This window comes from Panonychus citri, unplaced genomic scaffold (assembly GCF_014898815.1).
Source record: "Panonychus citri isolate SS breed McGregor unplaced genomic scaffold, ASM1489881v1 Contig00011, whole genome shotgun sequence".
NCBI lineage: Eukaryota > Metazoa > Arthropoda > Arachnida > Trombidiformes > Tetranychidae > Panonychus > Panonychus citri.
Genome location: NW_026515416.1, coordinates 1,736,475 through 1,759,288, shown reverse-complemented (window position 1 = coordinate 1,759,288; position 22,814 = coordinate 1,736,475). Strand labels below are relative to the sequence as shown.

General features: G+C 30.7%; 7 protein-coding genes across 8 annotated transcripts; 3 read left to right on the top strand and 4 right to left on the bottom strand.

Annotated features, from left to right (window-relative positions):
* Positions 1–129: 129 nt before the first annotated feature.
* LOC128391266 (UTP--glucose-1-phosphate uridylyltransferase-like) lies at positions 130–2,582 on the bottom strand. The gene is made up of 2 exons (XM_053351121.1): positions 1,699–2,582; positions 130–1,154 (listed from the first exon to the last, which is right to left on the bottom strand). Exons 1-2 carry the CDS (start codon positions 2,393–2,395, stop codon positions 352–354), a joined length of 1,500 nt encoding a protein of 499 aa, XP_053207096.1. The 5' UTR covers positions 2,396–2,582; the 3' UTR covers positions 130–351.
* An 851-nt stretch (positions 2,583–3,433) lies between these two features.
* LOC128391385 (potassium channel subfamily K member 16-like) lies at positions 3,434–9,520 on the top strand. Its single transcript, XM_053351267.1, has 5 exons — positions 3,434–4,613; positions 6,640–6,790; positions 7,314–7,612; positions 7,690–7,900; positions 7,987–9,520. Exons 1-5 carry the CDS (start codon positions 4,602–4,604, stop codon positions 8,337–8,339), a joined length of 1,026 nt encoding a protein of 341 aa, XP_053207242.1. The 5' UTR covers positions 3,434–4,601; the 3' UTR covers positions 8,340–9,520.
* A 1,385-nt stretch (positions 9,521–10,905) lies between these two features.
* LOC128391391 (translocon-associated protein subunit alpha-like) lies at positions 10,906–12,918 on the bottom strand. The gene is made up of 7 exons (XM_053351280.1): positions 12,759–12,918; positions 12,285–12,479; positions 12,026–12,153; positions 11,588–11,719; positions 11,353–11,511; positions 11,161–11,266; positions 10,906–11,063 (listed from the first exon to the last, which is right to left on the bottom strand). Exons 1-7 carry the CDS (start codon positions 12,823–12,825, stop codon positions 10,987–10,989), a joined length of 864 nt encoding a protein of 287 aa, XP_053207255.1. The 5' UTR covers positions 12,826–12,918; the 3' UTR covers positions 10,906–10,986.
* A 611-nt stretch (positions 12,919–13,529) lies between these two features.
* On the bottom strand, positions 13,530–16,775 carry LOC128392357 (TBC1 domain family member 5-like). 2 transcript variants are annotated; one of them, XM_053352384.1, is made up of 10 exons: positions 16,544–16,775; positions 16,184–16,294; positions 15,984–16,092; positions 15,747–15,908; positions 15,497–15,667; positions 15,339–15,427; positions 15,245–15,265; positions 14,867–15,151; positions 14,534–14,783; positions 13,530–14,436 (listed from the first exon to the last, which is right to left on the bottom strand). In XM_053352384.1, the coding sequence occupies exons 2-10, from the start codon at positions 16,282–16,284 to the stop codon at positions 13,765–13,767; spliced, it is 1,860 nt and encodes a 619-aa protein (XP_053208359.1). In that variant the 5' UTR covers positions 16,285–16,294; positions 16,544–16,775; the 3' UTR covers positions 13,530–13,764. The 2 variants fall into 2 exon arrangements, with proteins under 2 accessions (XP_053208359.1, XP_053208351.1); XM_053352376.1 differs by lacking the exon at positions 16,544–16,775 and having other exon boundaries at positions 16,184–16,537.
* Positions 16,776–16,911: 136 nt separating this feature from the next.
* On the top strand, positions 16,912–17,922 carry LOC128392384 (probable nuclear transport factor 2). The gene is made up of 2 exons (XM_053352405.1): positions 16,912–17,128; positions 17,487–17,922. Exons 1-2 carry the CDS (start codon positions 17,021–17,023, stop codon positions 17,763–17,765), a joined length of 387 nt encoding a protein of 128 aa, XP_053208380.1. The 5' UTR covers positions 16,912–17,020; the 3' UTR covers positions 17,766–17,922.
* Positions 17,923–18,597: 675 nt separating this feature from the next.
* Positions 18,598–19,567, bottom strand: LOC128392392 (respirasome Complex Assembly Factor 1-like). The gene is made up of 5 exons (XM_053352417.1): positions 19,367–19,567; positions 19,198–19,273; positions 19,007–19,075; positions 18,863–18,939; positions 18,598–18,749 (listed from the first exon to the last, which is right to left on the bottom strand). The coding sequence occupies exons 1-5, from the start codon at positions 19,457–19,459 to the stop codon at positions 18,711–18,713; spliced, it is 354 nt and encodes a 117-aa protein (XP_053208392.1). The 5' UTR covers positions 19,460–19,567; the 3' UTR covers positions 18,598–18,710.
* A 593-nt stretch (positions 19,568–20,160) lies between these two features.
* On the top strand, positions 20,161–22,518 carry LOC128392374 (purine nucleoside phosphorylase-like). The gene is given in 3 exon segments (XM_053352392.1): positions 20,161–20,558; positions 20,634–20,714; positions 20,717–22,518. Coding segments are annotated over 3 exon segments (924 nt in total). The 5' UTR covers positions 20,161–20,314; the 3' UTR covers positions 21,316–22,518.
* The last annotated feature ends 296 nt before the right edge of the window (positions 22,519–22,814 follow it).

Sequence of the window (22,814 nt, the reverse complement as noted above, 5' to 3'; positions counted from 1 at the left end):
AACCAAACTTTTGTTATTGTTTTGGAAAAGGTGAAAAAACCTTGACAACGTAATTGAAATGTTATCATTACCATGCTCATGGTTTTCCTTTCAACAACAATCAAAACTGATTAATTGGAGTGGATTAAATTAATTGTAATTGACTCTTTAATTTTTAAATTTCAGAGGATTTCACAAGATTGACAGTTGATCGCAAAGGTAAACAATTGGATATTTTTTTCGATCACAATGATAACAATTTGATTAGTATTTGTGTGTCTCCTCGATTGGAAAATTATTAGAATTAATTTCAGCAATTAAACAGGTAGATAATTAAATCTCCTTTTCATTATCAAGAGTATTGTCGATCAATTAATGATCTAAAATTCTTAAATTTCCAGAGATAATTTTATTTTCTAAAACTGAACCCGAAGGAATATCAATTCTATCACCATGATTGGCGATAATTATAACGGTTCCCTTGAGTTTAACACCCGATCCAAAGGTCACGTCTCCCGATACCGTTAGATGGTTGAGCTCAAGTATATCGGGAATGGAAGCAAATCGACGGAGGAAATCACGAACTTTGGCAAACTGAGTGTCACCCAATTTAACCAAAGGTATCGTTGGAAAAGGTCGAGCTGGATTGATGGTCAGGCTTCCTTGATTAAGGGAATACAAATTGGACATGATTAAGAGTAAATCTTGAGTCTTTTTGACCGGAAGGAAACGACTTCGAGGTACATTGATACCAATGGAATTGGTGAAATCTTTCATTGCAGCTCCAGCAGCAGTTTCCAATTGAATAACATTCAGTCCATTGGCTAAATGTTTCGGATTGGAAATGATTTCCATGTGAATCCCGTTGCAAGTGACCAGTTTATCAATTGATTTTAAGCTCATCCATAGATTGTTAGTGTTGAATATTTTGAACTTTTTCACCGATTTAAACTCTTCCACATGATCTTTTGGTACCTGAGCGATTTCAAGTAATCGTAATTTACCCTCGTACAGAATTAAGGTTCCACCTTTAACATCGGCCTGAGTTTTATCGGTCACTTCCATCACGAAACCAGGTCGATGAGCGGAATCGGTGTCCAGTAAATATTTAAGGATATTAATATCAACGGTCGCTCCAAGATTATCAATATTGGACACGAATACATATTCTTTACCTGTTAACAATTAGTTAAATTAATTTGGAAGAAAATGAAAAATGATCATCATCATCATTAATTGTCTTTTATCATTTTATCTTATTGGATTGATCAGTTGATTGATTTAAGTGTTTGTTACTTTGATCTTATTCCCATTGTTTAAGTTACTCTAAAGGTCTAATGTTTTAACTAATCAACTTGAAGTTAATTTACTTTTTAATTATAATCTTCAGTTGATTTTATTCTCATGAACTTTTGAGATTCCATATAATCGGTAATCATTGTGATTAAATGTTTGTTGGTGAGAGTACAAAATATAAGTAGAATTATCAAAGATTAGCTCTTCAGATAGAAAAATAAAACCATAGAGATAGAAAAATACTGATAATTAATTCATTTCTAATTTACTATCACATTAACAATTCTGATTAACTGATCATAGAGCTAATTATTACTTGGGTTAAATTGTGTAAGAAAATTTTGATTGCTATGAATACAAGGTAATTCGGTACAGTTGTAATCAATTGCACCGAATATAATTTTCAAAGTAATCGAGACTCACCTTGTTCAATGAAATCGGCTAATAGGCCAGATTTGGCAAAAGAATCATAGAAATCGCCATGACCAGGGGGATACCAATCTTCTGGATCGCCGTCGATACTTGTGGCCACAGGTAAAAGTGTCTCCTTGTTGAGTCGAGGGTAACGGCTTTGCAGAAAGGTGTAAATCTTGACGTTGCAGCCTCGATATTTTCTGGACACTTTTTCGGTATCAGCATCGGTGTTGAATGAGTTCATCAGGACCAAAGGCACATCGACGTTGTAATTTTTATTCAATTGTTCAATGTTTTGAACAGTTAAATCAAGGAAAGTTAGTCCATTACGAACAGCGATTAACGATTTTGGGCCAACACAGCCCATCGAAGTACCAAGGCCTCCGTTCAGTTTAACGACGACCAACTTATCAAGATACGAACGAATTTGTTCAAGGTTGGGTGTTTGTAAATCTCCGTAGTCGATAATTGCATCAGGCGGAGGGGGTTCGATTTTCTCCCAGAAAATGGAAGGTCCAGTTTCGACCATATATTTGGCGAATAGTTTCTCGAACCCTTGGAAATCCTGGAGAAGTCGTTCACGTTGACCAGCGGGAACATCTCGAGTTAATTTCTCAAATTCTGACCTGAGAACAGCGGGAGCATCTTTCTTGGTCAATTCACGGAACTCTGTTGCCCCACTGATCTTCCGATTGGTAACGGTCATGATTTAGATCCAATTAATTAGTCAATCAACTGTTAACGTAAAAGAAAATGACAAAAAAAACACCGAACAATTAAAACGAAGTTAATAAATACTCTTATACTCTTCGAATCACAATCAAATTAATGATTATAATTATTGAGGGTAAAGAGAAAAAGTAATCATATGAAATGATAGTAAAATTGATTGTGATGATTTACAGTTAATTGAGAGTTGAAGAGAGAGAGAGAAAGCTAATTAAACCAGTGAGAGTTAGATAAAATCAGTTGTATCTAATTGTTATTAATTGTTATGTAATAATCTTCACCATGACAATTTAAATGATAACAATCAGAATAATTTTTTTATATTATTTTATGTATTTACAGTTAATCTTAATTCATAACAATCAATATCCACCTTGAAAGCTTTAACCCAAGGACAATAATCACCTCACAATCTACTAATTGTGATAATGAACGACAGTTAATTGTAGCAACAATCAAAAGAAATTAAAAGAAAAAGGTTTTATCAATAGGCCTTAATCTTGTTGAACTTAATTTTTTTTCATCTTCTCGAACTCTATTATTATTGTTGATCAAAATTCAATCTCATGATTTTCAACTGAATTTAAATATCTCTCAGAATTTTCATCTTCCTCATCACCATGATCATTATTTTCATCGTCTTCTTCTTGGATTAAGTCCAAATGATGATGAGTAGATTGTAAATAAAGTGACAATTTAAGTTGACTTTCCAAAAATAAAAAAGCATCAATTTTTTTGGGAAAAAACAGCGACATTGGATAAGGTCAATTTGTTGGTGAAATTTGTGATCATTAAGACTAATCAGTTAATCAGCTAATCAATTATCTTCAATCAATAGCTGAATACATCAATTTACTTGTTTTTCCATCTTTAATCTTACTTAATTGTGTCAACAATCACAATCACATAACTACACAAATATTGTCTCTCCATTGGAATATGATTCAAGTCAAGAATCTTTTAATTGTTATTAGATTTTTTTTTTGATTCTATTTTCGTTTTTTCTTCTATTCCAATTGGAGATGTTGATTATCCTGCTTACCTGAGTCGTTGATTGTGATGATAATAAGTGTTGTCGTGATTATCAGATGATAATCATAAATGAAGCCAAGAATCAGTTCGATGAAATAAATTATCTTCATCATCACTTTTTATCACGGGAGGAGTTTAACTTTTATTTTCTGGTTAAATTTTCGGTTTAATGAAAAATTTATCATCAGAGTCTATGGAATGAGAGAGAGAGAGAGAGAGACACTATTTAGACAGAGATGAAGACAAAGAAGATGATGACGATGATGAAAAGAGAGAGAGAGAAAGAAGGCGTCAAAGGGAGAGACCAAAAGAGAGAGAAAGAGAGGGAGAAAGAGAGAGTGAGAGTGAGATGGTGATGAGGAATATTGAGTTCTCCTTTTTTTCTCTGTCTTTTTTTACCATTATCATCATCATCAGCAGATGAAGAAGAAATTAGAAGACAAGAGAAGAGAGAAGAGAAAGAAAGAAAGAAAGAAAGAAAGAAAGAGAGAGAGAGAGAGAGAGAGATGGTGATGATGAGGATGAGGATGACGATGACGATGAGAAGACAAGGTTCGAATGTTTTATGAACAAAGAAAACATTTGAAGAGAAAAAAAAATAATAGAAAATCAAAGAAGAGTAACAATTAACATTATCATCAATGTCCTCCAAAGGATCATCATCACAATCAACTTAATCATCTTCATCTTGGATAATCACAATTAAATCAGTCTAATTGTTGTCCGTCAATTTAAGTTTTTCACTTATTTTTTTTTTTGCTTCAAGTTTTTCATCATAATTGTTTCATCACTCAATCAACAATCATGTTTACAACAATTAAATTAATTCCGTGATATTTGTTGTGATTTTTTTTCCAACTTATAAAAACTAAATTCTTTACAATCAACTAATCATTGTGAGTTTTCAATTCAAATGTAAAACAAAAATTTATCAGAGACAAGGATGTGATTTAATTATCAACTTAATTGTGGTCAATCCTCCACGTTGATTTAATTTAAAAAGTTTAACAAATAATTGAATTAGTTTCGTTTTTGTATTAATTCAATCAACATAATACAATTTACAAATAATTAGTGGATTAACAAATTGTTAATTTTCATCATAAAATCCAAATCATCATCAATATAAATTTCATCTTAATTATTTCAAAATGATTCCAAAGGTAAGATAACTTCAATTTAATAATCAATCAACCATAAGATTAACAATTAATAAATTAAATATCTTTGTCTCCATCACAATTAACTAAATTTTACATTGTTATTTGTTTTTCTTTCTCAAAGTAATTAAAATAAATTTAATTCTGATTTGTTTTTCAACAATTAACAACCAATGTCAACCTGTAGTCACACATCAATATTTAAACAGAGGAATCTTATTCAAATGAATTAACAATTATAATTGTTAGAAAAACTTTCACTATTTAATTAAACTTATGTGACAAGTTTTCAACAATTACAATAAACTTTGTACAAGTTAAATTGTTACCTTTGATTGGGAACAATTTGGTGATGATAATTATTAGTGATAATCAATTTCTATCAATTACTTTTTAGTAGGTTAACTATTTCATCTGTTGATTTAGTTTAAATTGTGGAAAGATGAGAGATGATGATTTCCACAATTAGGAAAGGTTTAAAGGTTAACCCAGAAATTGAGTTGTTCCCTTTGGAGAAACTAAATCATTTAACCAACCCAAGGTCTAATTAAATTACGATTGCCAACTTTCCAATAGCAATTTAGTTACTTTCTATTTCTAAACTCGAACCTTTGTTTTTTCCTGACGATTAAGTGTACGATTGTTAATTGTTTGGTTAACCATTTGGTTACTGTGAACGAGCAGATCAATTAATGAATTAGAAACAATTATAATAACCAATTGATTGATAAACTGATGGAAATTCAAATTGCTACAAAATTAGATTTCTAATTGTATGAAATTTTGATTCATTCAATTGTTTCCATTGATTCTAATTGATTAGTATCCGTGTAAGTTGAAATTATTTTAGGATTTGCAAGACAATGTTGAATATATTGGTTGGTTAAATTGATTGTTAGTTGATTGTGGGACAATTAGTTAATCATCTGGATACATCATATGTTGTATGTTGGCATGTGAACCCAATTAGATTTAGTTTATTCCCTCTGAGAAAACGAGACAACTTTTGAAATGGTTACAATTAGACACTGGAAATTTAAAGTTAATCCTGTTAATCAAGAGTTAATTATATTCATCCACATAATTAACCAGTTAATTAGAATTAAAAATTGATATGAATCAAGATAAACTTTCTTAAGATTTGGGTTAGTTAGATACAAGAAAACGTGGGTTAAGGTGTTAATCCAGTTTCGATTCAATTATAATTGCAAACAGAATTAACTTCAAATTTAGTAATTCAAATGGAGAAATGGTTTTGATTGTGATTGGTTAATTTTCTGTAGAAATTGCTACAAATTTAACTAAATCAATTGATTACATGTCCAATAGTCTATCAGCTGATATTGTTATTAATTTCTCTCCGGGATAATTTAACTTTAGGTTCTATTACAATCAACTGATTATTGTAACTCTTTGATTAAACTGTTGATTTTTTGATAATTTTTCTTGTTTTCTGTTGGATAATCAATGAAACTATCGGTTAATTGTTGTGATAAATAAATTGCCAGGAAATTGATTGACAGGGCATGGTCATCACCTTGCAAAAGGATTATCATATTTTACTAATTGTGATCATGATCTCATTTGAACAATTTAAACTGTCAAATTATTACATCGGTAACAATCAGTTAATTGGCCATGTAACAGTCTAACAATTGAATATATGGCTTAATTGTAATCGATTAGACTAATTATCATTAAGTTTGAAAAGGAAAGATTCTAATGCCCATCAAAGATACAATTAACTCATACAAATTAATCCATAATCTTAATAACAATAATTTAAATTATTTCATTGTCTGACAATTTGATACTAAATTAATTCATTGATTGTGTTAATCAGCTTCAATTTGTCAACCTTGTAAATCAAACAATCTAAACAGACACACTCGGTGTATCAATTGTCAAGTTCATCGATAGTTGTAAATGTAAACATGAAATGTAATCAAATTGTCCATTTAATTGTTTCGAATAGTTAATCAGACTGTTAATTGACTCGACGTCTTCTTTAATCACAATTAATTAACAGGCAATTTCAATGGACCTTCGGCAATTATTTTGCCTTCTACTTTTCTTTATACTCTATGTGGTAATTGGAGGAACCGTTTTCATGATTCTGGAATCAGCTCAGTCCGAATCAGATAAAGAACGGGAAAGAGACACACTACTTCAAATTAAAGGTAAAACAATCAACACAATTAACAATTAACAATCTAAATAAACTGCTAATCAGATGACAAAAGAACCAATTTAAGTTAATTAAAAAGTCAATTAGCTTTTTTTTCCCCATCTCAATGTGAGTTAATAATAATTCAGTGTAAACTTTGTGGTTTATTTAGTAAATTGTTAAGATAATTAGAGAGATTTATTTAATTCTTGTATTTCTGTCAATCTAAATTGTTAGCAACTAAATTATACAAAGTTTACATATTAATTTACTCCCATCTAGTCAATCATCTTGATTCAGTTAAATTTGAAACGGATCAGTTTACAATTAATTTTGTTAAAATGTAATTTTAACAACAAATTGTCAACACAATTTACCAATGAAACATAAACAGTTGAAAGTAAATTGAAAAGTTTTTACAATTAAATTAATTTTCAAAGATTCATTTGTAGTTTTCACATTTTGATAATCCCAAGGATTGGTGATGATGATGATGGAAACTTAATTCTAATTGTTGATTGTCTCTTTTTCTTAAGATATTTTAATAGACATGAATTTAACTAATGAATTAAATGACGAGCGACGTAATAACATGTTGAACATTATCGGTGAACGTGAATCGGCCCTCGATCCAGAATATTCAATGAGATGGGGTTTTTTCAATTCCTTTTTCTTTGCGATAACTGTGGTCACTACGGTGGGCTATGGTCATTTGTCACCTTCGACCCCAGCGGGTCGTATATTTTGTATTATCTATGCATTATTTGGCATTCCAATGACCGGTATATTATTAGGTGCTATCGGTGATCGTTTTAGTCGATGTTTTCTTAATAAGGTGAGAAAAGTTTTTTATTTTGTTCCAAGTTGGAAAAGTAACTAATCGAAATGTTCAATTTTCTTTTCTCTTTTCAGATGAGTCGAATTAGGAAGGATCCTCATCGTGTTTTCTCTCATAAACTTTTAGTTCTTCGTCATGCATTGCTCTTCTTTCTTCCATGGTTCATCGTATTCCTCATTATTCCCGCCTTTCTATTTCAAATTATCGAGAACTGGACTTTCCTCGAAAGTTTCTACTACTGTTTTGTTACACTTTCAACCATTGGATTTGGCGATTTGGTTCCAGGTTTGTCAATAACTTCAATCAACTTCCATCGAAAGTTTAAAATTGATCTTCTCTATTTACTCGACCTTCTTAATTAACTTTCTCAGGTCAATTTTATCAAAAGTGGGTTTGGATTTATAAGATCGCAGCGGTTTGTTGGATCATCTTTGGCCTCGCTTATCTGTCGATGATTCTCAATTTTATCAGTAAAGGATTTCGAAGTCAACATTTATCCAATGTAGTCCATTCAATTAGACGAATCTCTGTTCCACCCAAGAGAATCCATTTATCTAATTCACCGAAACCTCGATTCGGAAATGGTTCAGCACCAACATCTCCCTCTTCACCTGATTTCAGGTCGACAACTCCACAGTTTTTAGTTCCATGTGATACCAAACAACCACAATTAACTAATTTAGTTAATATTACATTGGATGAAACGAAAAAGACTTACATTTAACAATCAATTAAACTATCGATACCAATAGATTACAATAATAATGATAATAACAATAATAATTAACTGTAAACAATTTACTATTGTGCCAACAATTGATATCTCACAATGGTCAATGGTCAATGGATACAATTAAGGATCATTTTGATTGTAGATATTTTAATTTGATTGTTAGATGATCTTTTGTGATACAAACAAACAAACAAAAAGTGCCAAAAACTGTTGGACTAAATCAGTAAATGGTTTGATAAATTGTCCAACAATCAACTAAATGCTGATTTCATCAATTCCAAAAATATAATAATAATAATTTTTAATTGTCAACCATTTCATCGTAAACAAAATCATCATCAATTGATCATTCAACAGTTAATTGATTGATCTTTTTGGATTGTTGAACATATAGAATCACAATTGTGCCGTTAATTGTGATCATCAAAAATGTGATTTATCAATTTTTTATTTCTACATCAGGCCAATTTAATTGCCATAATTAACTATCTTCTAATTGAATCTCTTATATATATGATTTAATTAATCAACTGTTTCTAGTCAAAGTCATTGTTTTGATTTCGTTGTGTTTTCCTTGTTATTATCAACAAAATTTACCAAAGAAAAAGTAACAATTAACAAATGAACAACAATTGTATTACAATTAAATTAATCAGAAAGAACAAGTGAGAATCATCAAATTGTTACAATTAACCAACAATTACAAATACTCACTAAATGAAGAAAAAAAATGTTCCTTTGCTGTTCAATGAAAAGTAATTGTAATTAACAAGCAACAATTTAAATTCCGTCAGCTGATTTAATTCATATTCACATTTGATTCAATCCCAAAATCCTTTAATTATTATTACAATTATTACTATTGATTATTATTAATACCGCAACAATTATTATCTAAATCAATGATGTTTTAATCATTACAACGATTAATATTTTATTTACATAAAAAACAACGAAACAATTAACAATTAATCAAAATTAAAAGTTTTTTTTTTCCAAGACAAAATCATCGCAATCAAAACTATTTTCATCAAATAAACTACACAATTAACTTAATCATCGTGATTGTGATCGTGTTGATTGTTGTTATGATATTTTTTTACTCTATGCTATTTACTTAATTGTTGTTGATGATTAGGGTTGGCTTAAAGTGAGAAACAGTAGTCAAATTGATAATACAATTAAAATAGAAGTTAATTGTTGCCAAGTTCTGTTGATTAAGTTAACACACAATCATTGTTATTTTCCTAACCACTAATTTGTCATTGCGAACCAAAAATATCAAATTTAACTAACTACTCATGAGCCTAGTGACCTCAACAATTAAAAATAAACAACAGAAACAAAAAGAAAACACAATTTACTAATCAATGTTAATATACTTTCCTGGTTACGATTAAGTGTAAGGATTATCGTTTAATCCTCTGTTAATCTCATTAATCTTTCATCTTGTGTTATTCAATTGAAAGAGTTGAAATTTAGGTTCATTTTGAACGAGAAAAATTAACTTGATTGTGACTCTTGATTGCGATCCTTGATTGCGATTCTTGATTGTGATCATCAAAGGATGACAAGGTTGTTTAATTTTAGTCTGACTTAGTTTCATGGCTCATTTATTGTCACTCTAATTGCCAACTTACAATAATACAAATTATTTAGATTCCGATTTGATTTTTTATCATTAATTAATGATTTACTTTTACACCAACAATCAATTCTAATTTCACTTAATTAACTTTCTAGTTATTTTTATTTTCTCAATTGTCCATTCAGTTAAAGACTTGTGAATGACTTTTCTGTCAGAGTTAATTGAGAAAACTATTCATTCAATTGTTTCAATCATCGTATTTCATTTAAGTTAATTTGATTGTTACTATTACTTTATGATGCTAACAATTAACTTTCATATTAACGTTAATTAATCAGTTTATCATATTTGACAACTAATCTTTTATATTCTTGACGTTGACAACTTGGATTTTGTGATCATTGGATTTATATATTGTCAAGTTGTTATATTATTGATTAAGATTTGATTAATTGATTCAATCGATCCTTTTTATTGCTTATCCAAATTTTGGTTAATCCTTTTTTGTTTGTTTGTTAACATCAGGTAATCAAAATAATTGTAAACAAATTAAGGCGATAAAGTCAAATTAAGATGAAGATTCCGTTTGATTGTTGAATTGAGAAGCTCGTGATTAATTTGATTTCAACTGTATTTAGATCAAAAATTGATTCCCTAATTGATTTTGTTTCCCGAAAATTGGATTAGTCCCTTTTAGTTTATAATCGACATTCAAAGTTGGTCCAAAGACCGATGGAGGAATAAATTGTTATGTAAGATCAACAATTTGAGTTGAGTATTGTTGGTAATCACATCTAATTTTGATTGTTGGTCACAATCCCTGTTGTTTTAGATTGTGTTTTGATTTTTGATCTAGATTTAGTAGTAGATCAAGTGGAGAGAGAGAAAAAAAAATGCTATAATACCACAAACGAATGAGATCATTGTAGCATTAACTGGAATTATCGTTTTAGTTTTTGTAAGGAATCGTTTTGTTGTTTTTTTCCCTTTTATATAGGCACCATTTAAGTGTAAAATACAATTTTTTGTAATAAATTCATCTATGATTAACTATTTATCTTCGGAGGAACCAGTTCCTCTTTTCACTTTTCGCTGCCTAGGGGATTGTTTGTTTCTTGGCGATTTGTCTGTAATTTTAAAAGAAAAGAGAATGAGATTAGTTTTGTTTATTGGATTTTACATTTCTCTCAATATTAGTCTAAATCGCTTTTCATTCCAACTTACTGATTGCTGATAGAGTCTCGGGTGGTAACCAATCGTAATCAACATCCGTCGTACTAACAGTTCCAACTTCAACTTTAGGCTTGGGTGCTGATGATGTTCGCTTTTTCTAAAGAACGAGAAACAAAAGATCGTTATAGATAATTTCCAATCAATTGGATGATTAAATTAACAAAATAATAAAGAGTAACTTACGCTCATGGAAAGAACTAATTGTTGAGCCCCAAATAACAATAGACCAACTAATCCAATCAAGAAGATGTAGAGGAAAATGGTCTCACCGTCTAATCCTTCATCAACTTCAGTAATATTAACAGTCTCATTGTATACAGCATTCATGAATTGATTACCATCCTGAAATTAAAAGGATAAACAAATTAGTTTGCAATTAAACAAGATAAGGATAAATCATAATTAGCATCAACATTACCTTATCTTTATAAAGTAGATTAACAGTGAAACCATAGGGACGAGTGCTGTAAGCTTCACTTATGAAGAAAGAGTAAGCCAATGTAGTTTCATGGTTTGGTTTGACGATTTTGTTGTAAGGTATAGCAGAGAACTGGAATCAAAAAGGGAACATGATTATTAGATTGTTTAAATTAGACTTGAAGACCAGTGTTTATGAGTGAAATTGTTTGAATAGTTTCAACAGGTAATACTTATAACACATCATCTTTGATGACGATGTTTGAAAGATTAAGCATGGGTAAGGCGAGATGTATAAACAGACAACTCAAGATTTGCAGTCTCAGCAATTGACTTAGACTCACTTGATAAAGATTGTGATTAAAACTGTACACTCAAAGGATTTCACTCATTAAAATACTGATTCTTGTTCAGTAATTTTCAGTGTAGATCAACATACATTTTGAATATGGAAATTGAAATCCATAGCATAACGGAATGAAGCATCCATGGTCTCAATGATGAAGTCTTTTTGTCCTCTGTTGGCAAATCCAACTAAAAAGTGGGCATCTGAATTAGCAGGTAATTCTGATGAGAAACAAAAAGAAGGAAAAACAACAATTAGTTCAAATATTATATATAAACATAAATAATAGATTGGACAATTGTGACAAGTGAACATCTCTCCGGAAAGGAAAATCTTAAAGGTTAACACCAACCTAAGCCTTTTCCAGCTGGTTTTGTGAACATGAAATAAGTATCCACATCGGGACTTGGCTTTAAAGAACCTCCATCATCTTCCTCTTCTCCAGTTCCAGTGACGGCACCTTCTTCCTCAACAGCAGCCTCATCTTCACCTTCTACAGTATCACTACCGGCACTTTTAGAATCAGCAGCATCTACACCAGGAAAACCTGAAGAAAAAGAACAAAAAGATTCATAACAAAATTAGAAAACACACACAATTGATATTAATAAACTATTGTAATAGAAAAAATAATAAAAATAAACACTAGTAGATAATAAGTTGGAAGAGAAAAAAATGAGAAAATGTGACATGAGAATCTAAGTTGCCACGTAAGTGCTACACATAAGAGTAACCCGGTTGAAAGTTACTCTCAGTGGACAACAAGACTGAGCAAAGAATTGAATAGAAAGAGACATATTTTAGATTAACAATGATTGCAACTTACTTGGAGTTATTAAATTTAAAGGTATTAGAAGAAGTAATATTAATGATATTCTATTGAGTAAAATCATTTTGACAAAAAATTAGAACCTTAACTTAATTAATTGTAGAAAAAAAAGAAATCAAATTAAAAACCACATATAATGTAACAGAAAAAGGAATCAACTTAAATTCTGCTTCCGATATCAAGACTGCAAATATAAATTTAAATTTAACTCCATCTACCGGTCGATAGAATAACTAATAAAGTTCTTGTCTTTTTTGAGTCGAGCTGTTTTTCGAGCTCTTCAATTTTACTAATTAAAGGTAAATCAAACTCGCTAAATATACTTACTTTTCTTTAAATAATTGCTTTTAGCAAGGATTAATTATCTTCCGATACCAAATTCGTAGAAAATTAAGCAATATCAATAGTACAAAATTCAACCTTAAGAAAATAAAACTTACAAAAGAAAAGAAATTCACCTCAAACATAAAACTCGAACAATTATAAACTTTTATTTACTGTTTCGAACATTAAAATTAACTGTTCTTTCTCTCTTTACTATTACACTTGGTTATTAATGATGGACTTGAATTTTGTTTGGCTGGTAAATCCGAGTGCAAATGGGCCTAATCGTCTTGTGATTTTCCACTCAATTGACCCGACAAAAATTCCACTTTTTCTGTAATTCAAAACTGAGCGATTGTTCAGAGCTTCGGCCTTCAGGCCTTTTCGAAAGTTAAAGTCCATGTTGATTGTGTGGATTGATTTTGTTGATGGTTTAAGAGAGACAACTAGATGTTTTTTTATTTAGGATTTACTTGATTTGATTAGAGAAATGATTTTTAAATTGTTAACACAATTTAGAGTGGAAATAGTTAAAAATATATTAGATAATGAAAATGTTATTTTCTTTTTATAAAAAATTTACACCTTGATTGTATTTTTTTCTTCCATTAAATGTTATACAAATTAGAAATTAAAGGGTTCGAATGAGATTAATGATGGATTGATTGTTTTAATCAAATTAATTTAATTTTAATGTTCCTTTCAGGAAATCTCGAGCGATTTTCAATTTAGCGATTGACAAGAAGATTGTATCACTGTTTTTCAGCTCTTCATCAGCTAAATTTTTCTGTAAAATCTCAATCTGATCGGATAATAGTTCACAACAATAATCTAATTCTTTGCCATTAAGATTAGTCTGTTTACCAAAAGCTTTCATTTCTTGAGCTCTTTTCTTGGTAATCATTGAGGGGAATCCCGAAGATGAAGGTTGAGTTGGTGAATATCCTGACGAAGATGCATCGTCTGAGAAGAGTGGATTGGCCAACGGGTGATCTACAACTTTAGTGGGAGATGCTGATGCTCCGTTTGATGATCTTTGTGAGGATGATGTTGATTGTTGATTCTGTTGTTGTTTTTCATTAACACTGAGAGGCCGTTGATGTTGAGCTGAATTTTGATTCTTTGTGAAATTAACCTGATGTATGGGTAATGTTTTTGGACGATTCAGAATTTTAGACGACTCAGAGCTCCGATTAGCCTGTGGCCCTCGAGCTGCTGATGATAATGATGCATTTGATGCCGATTGAACTATTCTTTGTTCAACTATTTCAGGAAGAACAACGTGAATTGGACTTGGTTTAACTTCTATAGAATTACACTCAACTGTAAATCCACGGGGCTTAGAGTAATTCTAGATATTTTTTTTGGAGAAAAATATATTGTGAAGAAATAGATTAGAAAATAATGATAAACAATAATCGAAAAATTAGTTGAACATCTTCACTTACAACGGGATCTCTAAGATGAAGAGCCAAATCAATGATAAATTGAGTATCGGGAATACTTGGATATCGCATTAAATGGTTCATACATTGTGAGTAATTACTAGAAAGTAAAATATCTCGAATAACAATTAACATAGCAGCAAATATGTAATCACATAGAGAGAAGGAAATTCCATCCGAGAAAACGGCATCCCAGATGACTAGAAGATCTTGGAGACAAAATTCACGACCAAACAATAATCTTAACCAACGGCTGATTATTAAAAGGATGGAAAAATTTTCCGATTAAAAATAGAACCATTTTAAATTTAATTCTAACGGAATTGTATCACTTACATTCCAAATATTTGAGGTTCGATTGTCATGTTGAATAGATGAAAATATAGTTCGGGATCAACTCGTTTTAAAATCTTCTCGTTAATGAATCTCAACTTAATTCCTAAGACAGAACATGAACTTGGTTCCAATGAGGTTGAAAAAGGCTCGAAATTAATGGAATCCATTTTAAAGGAAATCATCTCATGACTGTACCAAGGCTCAACGGTGTCCATCACTTGACGGAACATAACATAAGTATCATGTTCGATGTAATCAGGATTAAGAAGCTCTTCAATTTCATCACTGATGAGAATCATTTTTCAGAAAGAAACAAAATTAAAAGGTGAATCGGATGATAGAATCTACAAGCTTATTCGAGAGTTTGGTTTTTCTTACCGAATCGATTCATCAGCGTTTCTAAAGAGAAGGAAGAAAATTAAATTAGAAAGTGTTAATTGTGAAGAAATATTAATAATAGTTAATCACTTACTCTAAAAGATGCAAATCTTTAGCATGAAGCAAAGCTTGTTGGTCCGAGTTAACTACAAACAGTATTGGAGCCAAAAGTTCATGCATGCCCTGGGAATTGATTAGTAAATGAATTAGATTATGACGGTGAATAGGATTAAGGTTCAAGGTAATTGTTACCTGTTTGTAGGCGAGTTTAGGATTTTCTCTGGCGAAATGAAATAATATGTTACACATCATCTCTTGCATAGATTTACTCTGGAAGAAATCAATCTCTGGAAAGGTTCGGACAACATCTTGAGTAATTGTTGTTTTCAATTCGTTATCCTGAAAATATTTATTCCAAACACTCTGAGGAAAAAAAAATAGATAAATTTAGTAGCCGAGTAAGCGAATAGATAATAATCAGCTGATTAATAGAAAATATTACCGATTCTTTTTGAGAGAGAGGATTATTTTCTTCAAAATTATGATTAGAATGTTGGTAAGGATTCGTATCATATTTATCACGAATTGCTTGATATTCTTCTCGAAATGTACGAGTAGTGGACACCCAATCTTCAGATCGGTCTGGTAAACAGTCAAGAAAAACCTAAGAAATAGAAAATATTTCAAGAATTAGAATAAAAAAAATGACCAATTAAAGAAGAGATAATTATGGACAAACCTTCCAGGCGATACTGCGAAAACGACAGCTTCTCAATTGTACTTCAATCGATTGTCTTTTCAATTTAAACAAGTAATCCTCATGTTTGAATGTTCTGAGATACTCCTCCCTGAGAGAAAGAGAAATAAACCAAGATTATTAAGGTAAATTAAAATAATCAATTCGATTGTAAATTAATGACACGGAGCTTAAACACTTACACATAATGACTTGTTGGCTCTTTACGAGATTGTTTTCTTTCAGGTATCAATTCGGTGGCACAGAATAAATCATCAAAAGAATCATCAAATTGTTTGGTCATTTCTTTTTCTCTTACAAAATCAAACAAGAAATAAACATAAAAAAATGGAAAAGAACAAAATTCAAAACAATAAACAAGAGAAAAGAAAGAAAGAAAGAAAGAAAGAGAAACACAGACAGAGAACAATAAAAAGAGAGAAAGTGAGATAACCAAAGAGTAACGAAGACAAGAAGATACACCCAAAAATCTGGTAAATTCAAATTCACTGAATTAAAGTATCAAAATGAACCAGAATTAATCCATCTAATTGTTTACTCACCAACAATTAAAAGGAAGAAAAAAAAATTTCAATGTTTACATTTAGTTAGCGGGTTTTTATATTCGGGTAGCGGTTAATTGATTTCCGATCATTCCAATGTTCAAATTGTCGGCAAGTGTCAACATTTGAGTCAGTTCATCATTTCCACTTGAGCCTATGTTATTTTTTCAGTTCCAATTAAATCTTAACAATTAACCCTGTTTCTCCTGATTGTGAAAATTAAAATTCTAAACTTGAAACAATTAAAAAAACGATAAAAATTACCAAAGGGATCGTTAAAATATTTACATTTTTCCATAGAAAAAGAGTTGAAAGTTCCATCTGGTGGAGGGAAAAAGAACAACTTGAATTTCTTTTCAATATTTTTCCCTTTTTCTTTCTCATTCAGTGTTTACTTTTTGTTTGTTCATTTTACTTTTTCTCAGTCTTTTATCCCTTTTGTTTAATCCCATTTTCTAATCAAATTAATCACAAATCATGACACTCAATCCTAATTACGCTGAGATTGGAAAAAATTTCGTTCAACAATATTACACCTTATTCGATGATCCCAATTTGAGAGCCGGTATCCTCCCTCTCTATTCGGTAACTTGTATTTCCTTTTCATCTTCTTTTCCTCCAAATTTATCTATTGTCCACTTTTGACCAATTCTTCACTTCTCTTCACCCCTTTGACCAACTTCTTTGTCTCCTCTTCTAATTACTTTACCATAGAACACGAGGTTATCTTTGTAGAGCTTATTTGTCTTTTTCCAATTCAAAATTGTTCTCCATTTAACTGTTACTTTTTTTTTTCTTCTTCTTTTATGTCCTTTCTGACTTTTCTTTTTTCTCTCTCTTCTTCTTTCTCCATGTCTGTCTGTCTGATTTCTCTTTATTTCCATCATTCTTTTCTATTCTATTTATTTCCTTCTTTTTCTTTTCTCAATCTTTTCTCCCTCAGGAAACCAATTCTCTGATGACATTTGAGGGAGAACAGCTTTTGGGTCGAGTTAAAATAATGGAAAAATTACAAGGATTAACATTCAAGACAATAAAACATGTTGTTACCACCGTTGATTGTCAGCCAACCTTTGATGGAGGTGTTTTAATTGTTGTTCTTGGTCAACTTAAAACAGATGATGATCCACCTCACACCTTTAACCAGGTTTTTGTCTTAAAGCCTCTCGGAGATTCATTCTTTGTGGAACATGATATTTTCAAACTTGCCTTACATATGTGAAAAGAAACTCTTAATGCTTTTTTTTGTGGTAAAACAAACAAAAAACTAATCGTTTTTCATCAAAAACAAAAATTCGATTCATCATCTTATTGGTGAATGTCATGAGAGTTTCATTGATATTAAATCTTATTGATGAATAAATCTACTATTTCATTAATCTACCCTGTTTGAAATAATTGATAAAAGTCGTTAAATTTGGGTAACATTTCATTTGTCACTATTTTCGAAATGTCATTTTTTTATAATTATTATCGTTCTCGTTTAGTGAAATTGTCAACAGTGTTTTTCCGATCGAGTTGATTGTTATCAATCCTAGTGAATTGTAAACGAGTGACAATCATGAGATTAAGTCGTCAAGAATTAGTCCTTAATCTATGCTGTCAATTAACTTCAGGTCAATGTACAAGAGTTTCCATTCTGAGGCCACTTTTCCAGGCTAATTTACCGAAAAAATGAACTTCGGTTCGAGTTTGTAACCAGAGAGGTGAAATTACAGTTAATCACATTGATCAAGCGATTAGTAAAAATGTTGACAAAAAGATCAAAATTTTTTCAATTGAAAATAAATTGTCACCTTGATTCAATTTGAAAATCAATTAGGATCTAATGTTGACCTCGATTACCTTTTTTTTTGATTTGTCATTATTTTGACTGAAGATTTTTCTCCATGATCTGAATGGAGAAAATATCACCAATATTCGTGATCCATTTAAATTGAATTCAGATTATAATTATTCTCAGTTAGAGAATAACCGTAATTTCACTTGACCAAACTGAAAGTTGATTAGATCTCTTGTAAGGCCAAGATGAATACAGGTGATTCTCATCTCACTTGAATGACAATCCATTTATTCAATTGGTTTCAGTTAACCAATAAGAAATAATTTATACAAAAATCAAAAATATCTAGACAATTATCTAAATCAAATTTTGAGTAAATTGATGTTAAAAATAAATCGCTGAATACATCATGGTCCATGTCACCTATTGGGAAGAATTAAATGAAAACAATTAGTAATTGTGACAAGTTCTTTAACTTAAATAGGTTAAGGTAAATTTAGAATATTGACAAGAAAATATTAATTGATTGAAATTACCAGAAATCCAGCAAATGATGTCATGAAACCTTCTTTCACAAATTCCATTATATCTTCAGTGTCATTGTTAAATCTTACTATTGAAAGGAGAGAAAGGAGAACGGATTAGTTGAGAGAACAATTAATCAATAAGATGAAACTCACCTGAATACAAATAAACTGCTATTGAATTAAGAGCAACAAAAGAAGATATACCAAAGAAGCCGGTAATTCCTGGAAAGAGAAAAGAATTTCAATTAAAATAAACACATGACTTAATCTATTATGGAATAGAAAAAATCTCCAACATCATCAATGTACAAAAAGAAATGTTGAAAACATAACAATGAAGATACCTAAAAATCCCCAAATAATTCCCATGAAAATGGCCAAAACTTGTCTACTCCAATAAATTACATCCAAAAATTGGTCCTGCAATTAAGCAAATTGAACAAATAATCAAACAGTTAAATTGGTCAATAGAATCATGAAAATTAAGAGAAACAAATTGAATCAATGTCTTACCTTATCTTCCCATGAAGAATTAGGAGTAAACATACGTTTCCATACATTATCTGTACAATTTAATTTAGAACTTGAAGGTGAACCTTTAACCATAATTAAAAGAATCAATTTAATTAGAAAATAAATTAGTCAACAAAAAGGAGACAAAACTAATTATCATAAGAGAGGAAAATTGAAACAATTGAAAAGAAAATGAAAATGCTCTGAGAATAGCACTTGGGCTATTCCTCGAGAGAAAATTCTATTCTCACAAAAACTTTCGGTGAAATAGTCAAAATTCTTAATTGTTAACAATTTAATCGTCGAGTTAATCCAATTCAAATTTGTCTTTATTACGACAATTAAATGCCAAACTTGATCAACTTTAAGTCAAGTATTAAGCTTAATATCTCAATGTGAATGTTTAAAAAAAAGATAAATTGTTGATTAAAGTTGAGAAATAATTTAGTTTTGATTAATCTAATGGATGATAATCAATTTTTTTTATCTAAATCAACAATTAATAGTAATAAAAACAAGATACTAAGAGAAAGAAAAAGATGTAATTAGACAATTACTGTAATCATTTTTAATTGTATAATATTGATAGTAAACAAATAAGATTTAACTTATCATCCAATTACAAGTCTACCAATTAAAGTAATTATTGTTAATTGTTACAGGTAAGAACTAATTTCTTAACTGTTATTAATCAATTATCACCGTCTTTGTGTCTCTAATTAATCTCTTAAGTTTTTTCCATGGTTAATGATAATAATAAACATGATTTACAAAGTAATCAAATAAAAATCAATGATTGTAATGATAATTAATTGTTATATTTAATGATACCATTGAAACAAAGTGATTACAATCAAATTAGATTTAGTTTCTCAACTAACAACATAACAGATTTTTTTGTGTTTTTAAAGTTTATTTAAGTAAATACCTGTTAACAATTTAGAGACAATGTCTCCAACTCAGCTTACAATTAACAATAATGGTGTTAATTGTAACGGTGAATCAACACCAAATGAATTTAGTTACAATTATGAACGAGTTGAAGCAATTGCTAAATTCATCTCAAGTAAGACAACAATTAAACCTAAATTAGGTATAATTTGTGGATCAGGTTTAAATGGAATCACTGATCAACTGATTAACAGTCAAATTGTTAAATACAAAGAAATCCCTGATTTCCCACAATCAACAGGTAAGAATGAATTTTTTTTTCCTCTAAAATCAATTTTCCAATTTCTAACTTTCTCTTTAATTTAATTGTAATTAGTCGCTGGTCACGATGGTCTACTTGTATTCGGCATGTTGAGTGGTGTGCCCACTGTCGCTATGAAGGGTCGATTCCACTCGTACGAGGATACGAACCCTGGAAATGCGCTTTGCCCGTTCGAGTGATGAAATTACTTGGAATTGAGATTCTAATTGTTACCAATGCTGCTGGTGGATTGAATCCCGATTTTGCCGCTGGTGATATAATGATAATCAAAGATCACATTAGTTTACCGGGTCTTTCAGGGGACAGTCCACTTAAGGGTCCGAATGACGATCGATGGGGACCCAGATTTCCTCCGTTAAATCGAGCTTATGATGTTGGCCTAATGTCCATTTTCCAATCGACTGCCGTCCAGTTAGGTCTTGAGAAAGGTGTTCGCAAGGGTGTTTACTTTATGGTCTCTGGACCGGCTTATGAAACGGTGGCCGAGTGTCGAGCCATCAGGCTACTTGGTGCCGATGCTGTTGGAATGAGTACAACTCATGAAGTGACCGTTGCCGCTCATTGTGGCCTCAAAGTTTTAGGTTTATCTTTGGTTACCAATAAAACAATCATGGATTGGGACTCGGTTGATGAACCAAATCACGGTGAAGTGCTGGAAGTTGCTTCAAAACGAGCTACTGACATGGAATTGTTAATTAAATCATTCGTATCAACCGTTTTCTCAATTAGTAGTTAATTACAAGTTATCTTCAACAATTACACTTGTTGATCAACAATTATCACGCCATCGGTTTAAATTGTTCCAGGTTTTTCCTCTTCATTTATTGTTACCAGTAATCATCTTTTCCTCTGATCAATTGATCGATAATTGATTATCATTGATCACAATCAACAATCAAGAGTTGATTTCAAGTCATCAAGTATTAACACAAATCCTTTTAAATCGACAATTTAATTGATCTAATCATAAATCAATCAAATCAACAATCATTTAGACAACCCAATTGACTTGTTTACTATCATATGACAAATGGTAAACTTTGTCTTTAATTACAATTGGAATTGTTTTTATCCCAACAATTAAAATTTTACCAAATCAAAATGTTTCACTTTTTATCCTTATTCACAATCTAATCGTGTCCATATTTAGTCAATCCAATTTGATTAATAATCAATGATTCCAGTTAATCATTATGAAAAATTATTTCGTTTTACAAGTAATTCAATTAAATATTATTCATAATTATGGTTTATTGATAATCTGATTAATTCAATTGAAGATAAAACAATTTTAATTAGGTAAACATAATTAGATAATTAAACCAATTCAATTGATTTTTCCAATTACTCATCATTTAAATCACGATTGTAATTCAATTTATTATAAAAAAGGTTAATTGTCAACGATTTATGTTCACTTTCATTTCATTCAAAGTACTGAACTTAATTGGAATTTGTATTTGACTTAATTAACTATATTCCATCATCGAAATGGTTAATCATCCTCACCACCACCCGGAGCCTCATCATCACCCTCACCACCCTGAACCTCCAGTCGTGGTTCCAGTGCCAGTTCAAGTTCCAGTGGTTATTTCAGTGACCAGAAAGGCTCCAGCTCCACCCCACCCACATCAGCCTCCACCACCACCGCCAGTTCATCATCATCCACCGCATCCTCATCATCCGCCGCACCCATCGCACCCACCGCATCCTCATCACCCTCCACCACCGCCACCAGTTCATCAACATCACCACTGAGCTTGATTTCCCCACCACAATTGGACTTGTGGACGAAAAGACCAACGTCCAAAGTGTTTCCCAATCAAATGTTGAGATTATCATCTAACTAACAATTAGTTAATTAAACACAAATTATGTAACAATTGTGCAACTCAAATACAAAGAAAAGTTGAACAGTAAACAAATCAATTGATTTAAAGATTTTTCCGATTCCTTATCATTGTGATTTCTAATTGTTGATACGATTAAATGTTTGTTATTTACTGTTCGAGATCAGAGAGTTTGATTCACGACAATTGACCATGAGATGAAGTTAATTATCCTCCTTGTGAAGGATAAAAGATCAATCCAATCTACATAATTTATCTTAATCATTTAGATTTCATACGTAAATTTAATTACAATTAACTATGAAAACGCGATAAAAGTAATAAAAGAAAGAAAATGAAAGAATAAGTTGAGATAAACTGTCACAATTTTTACGACTTGGTTTCT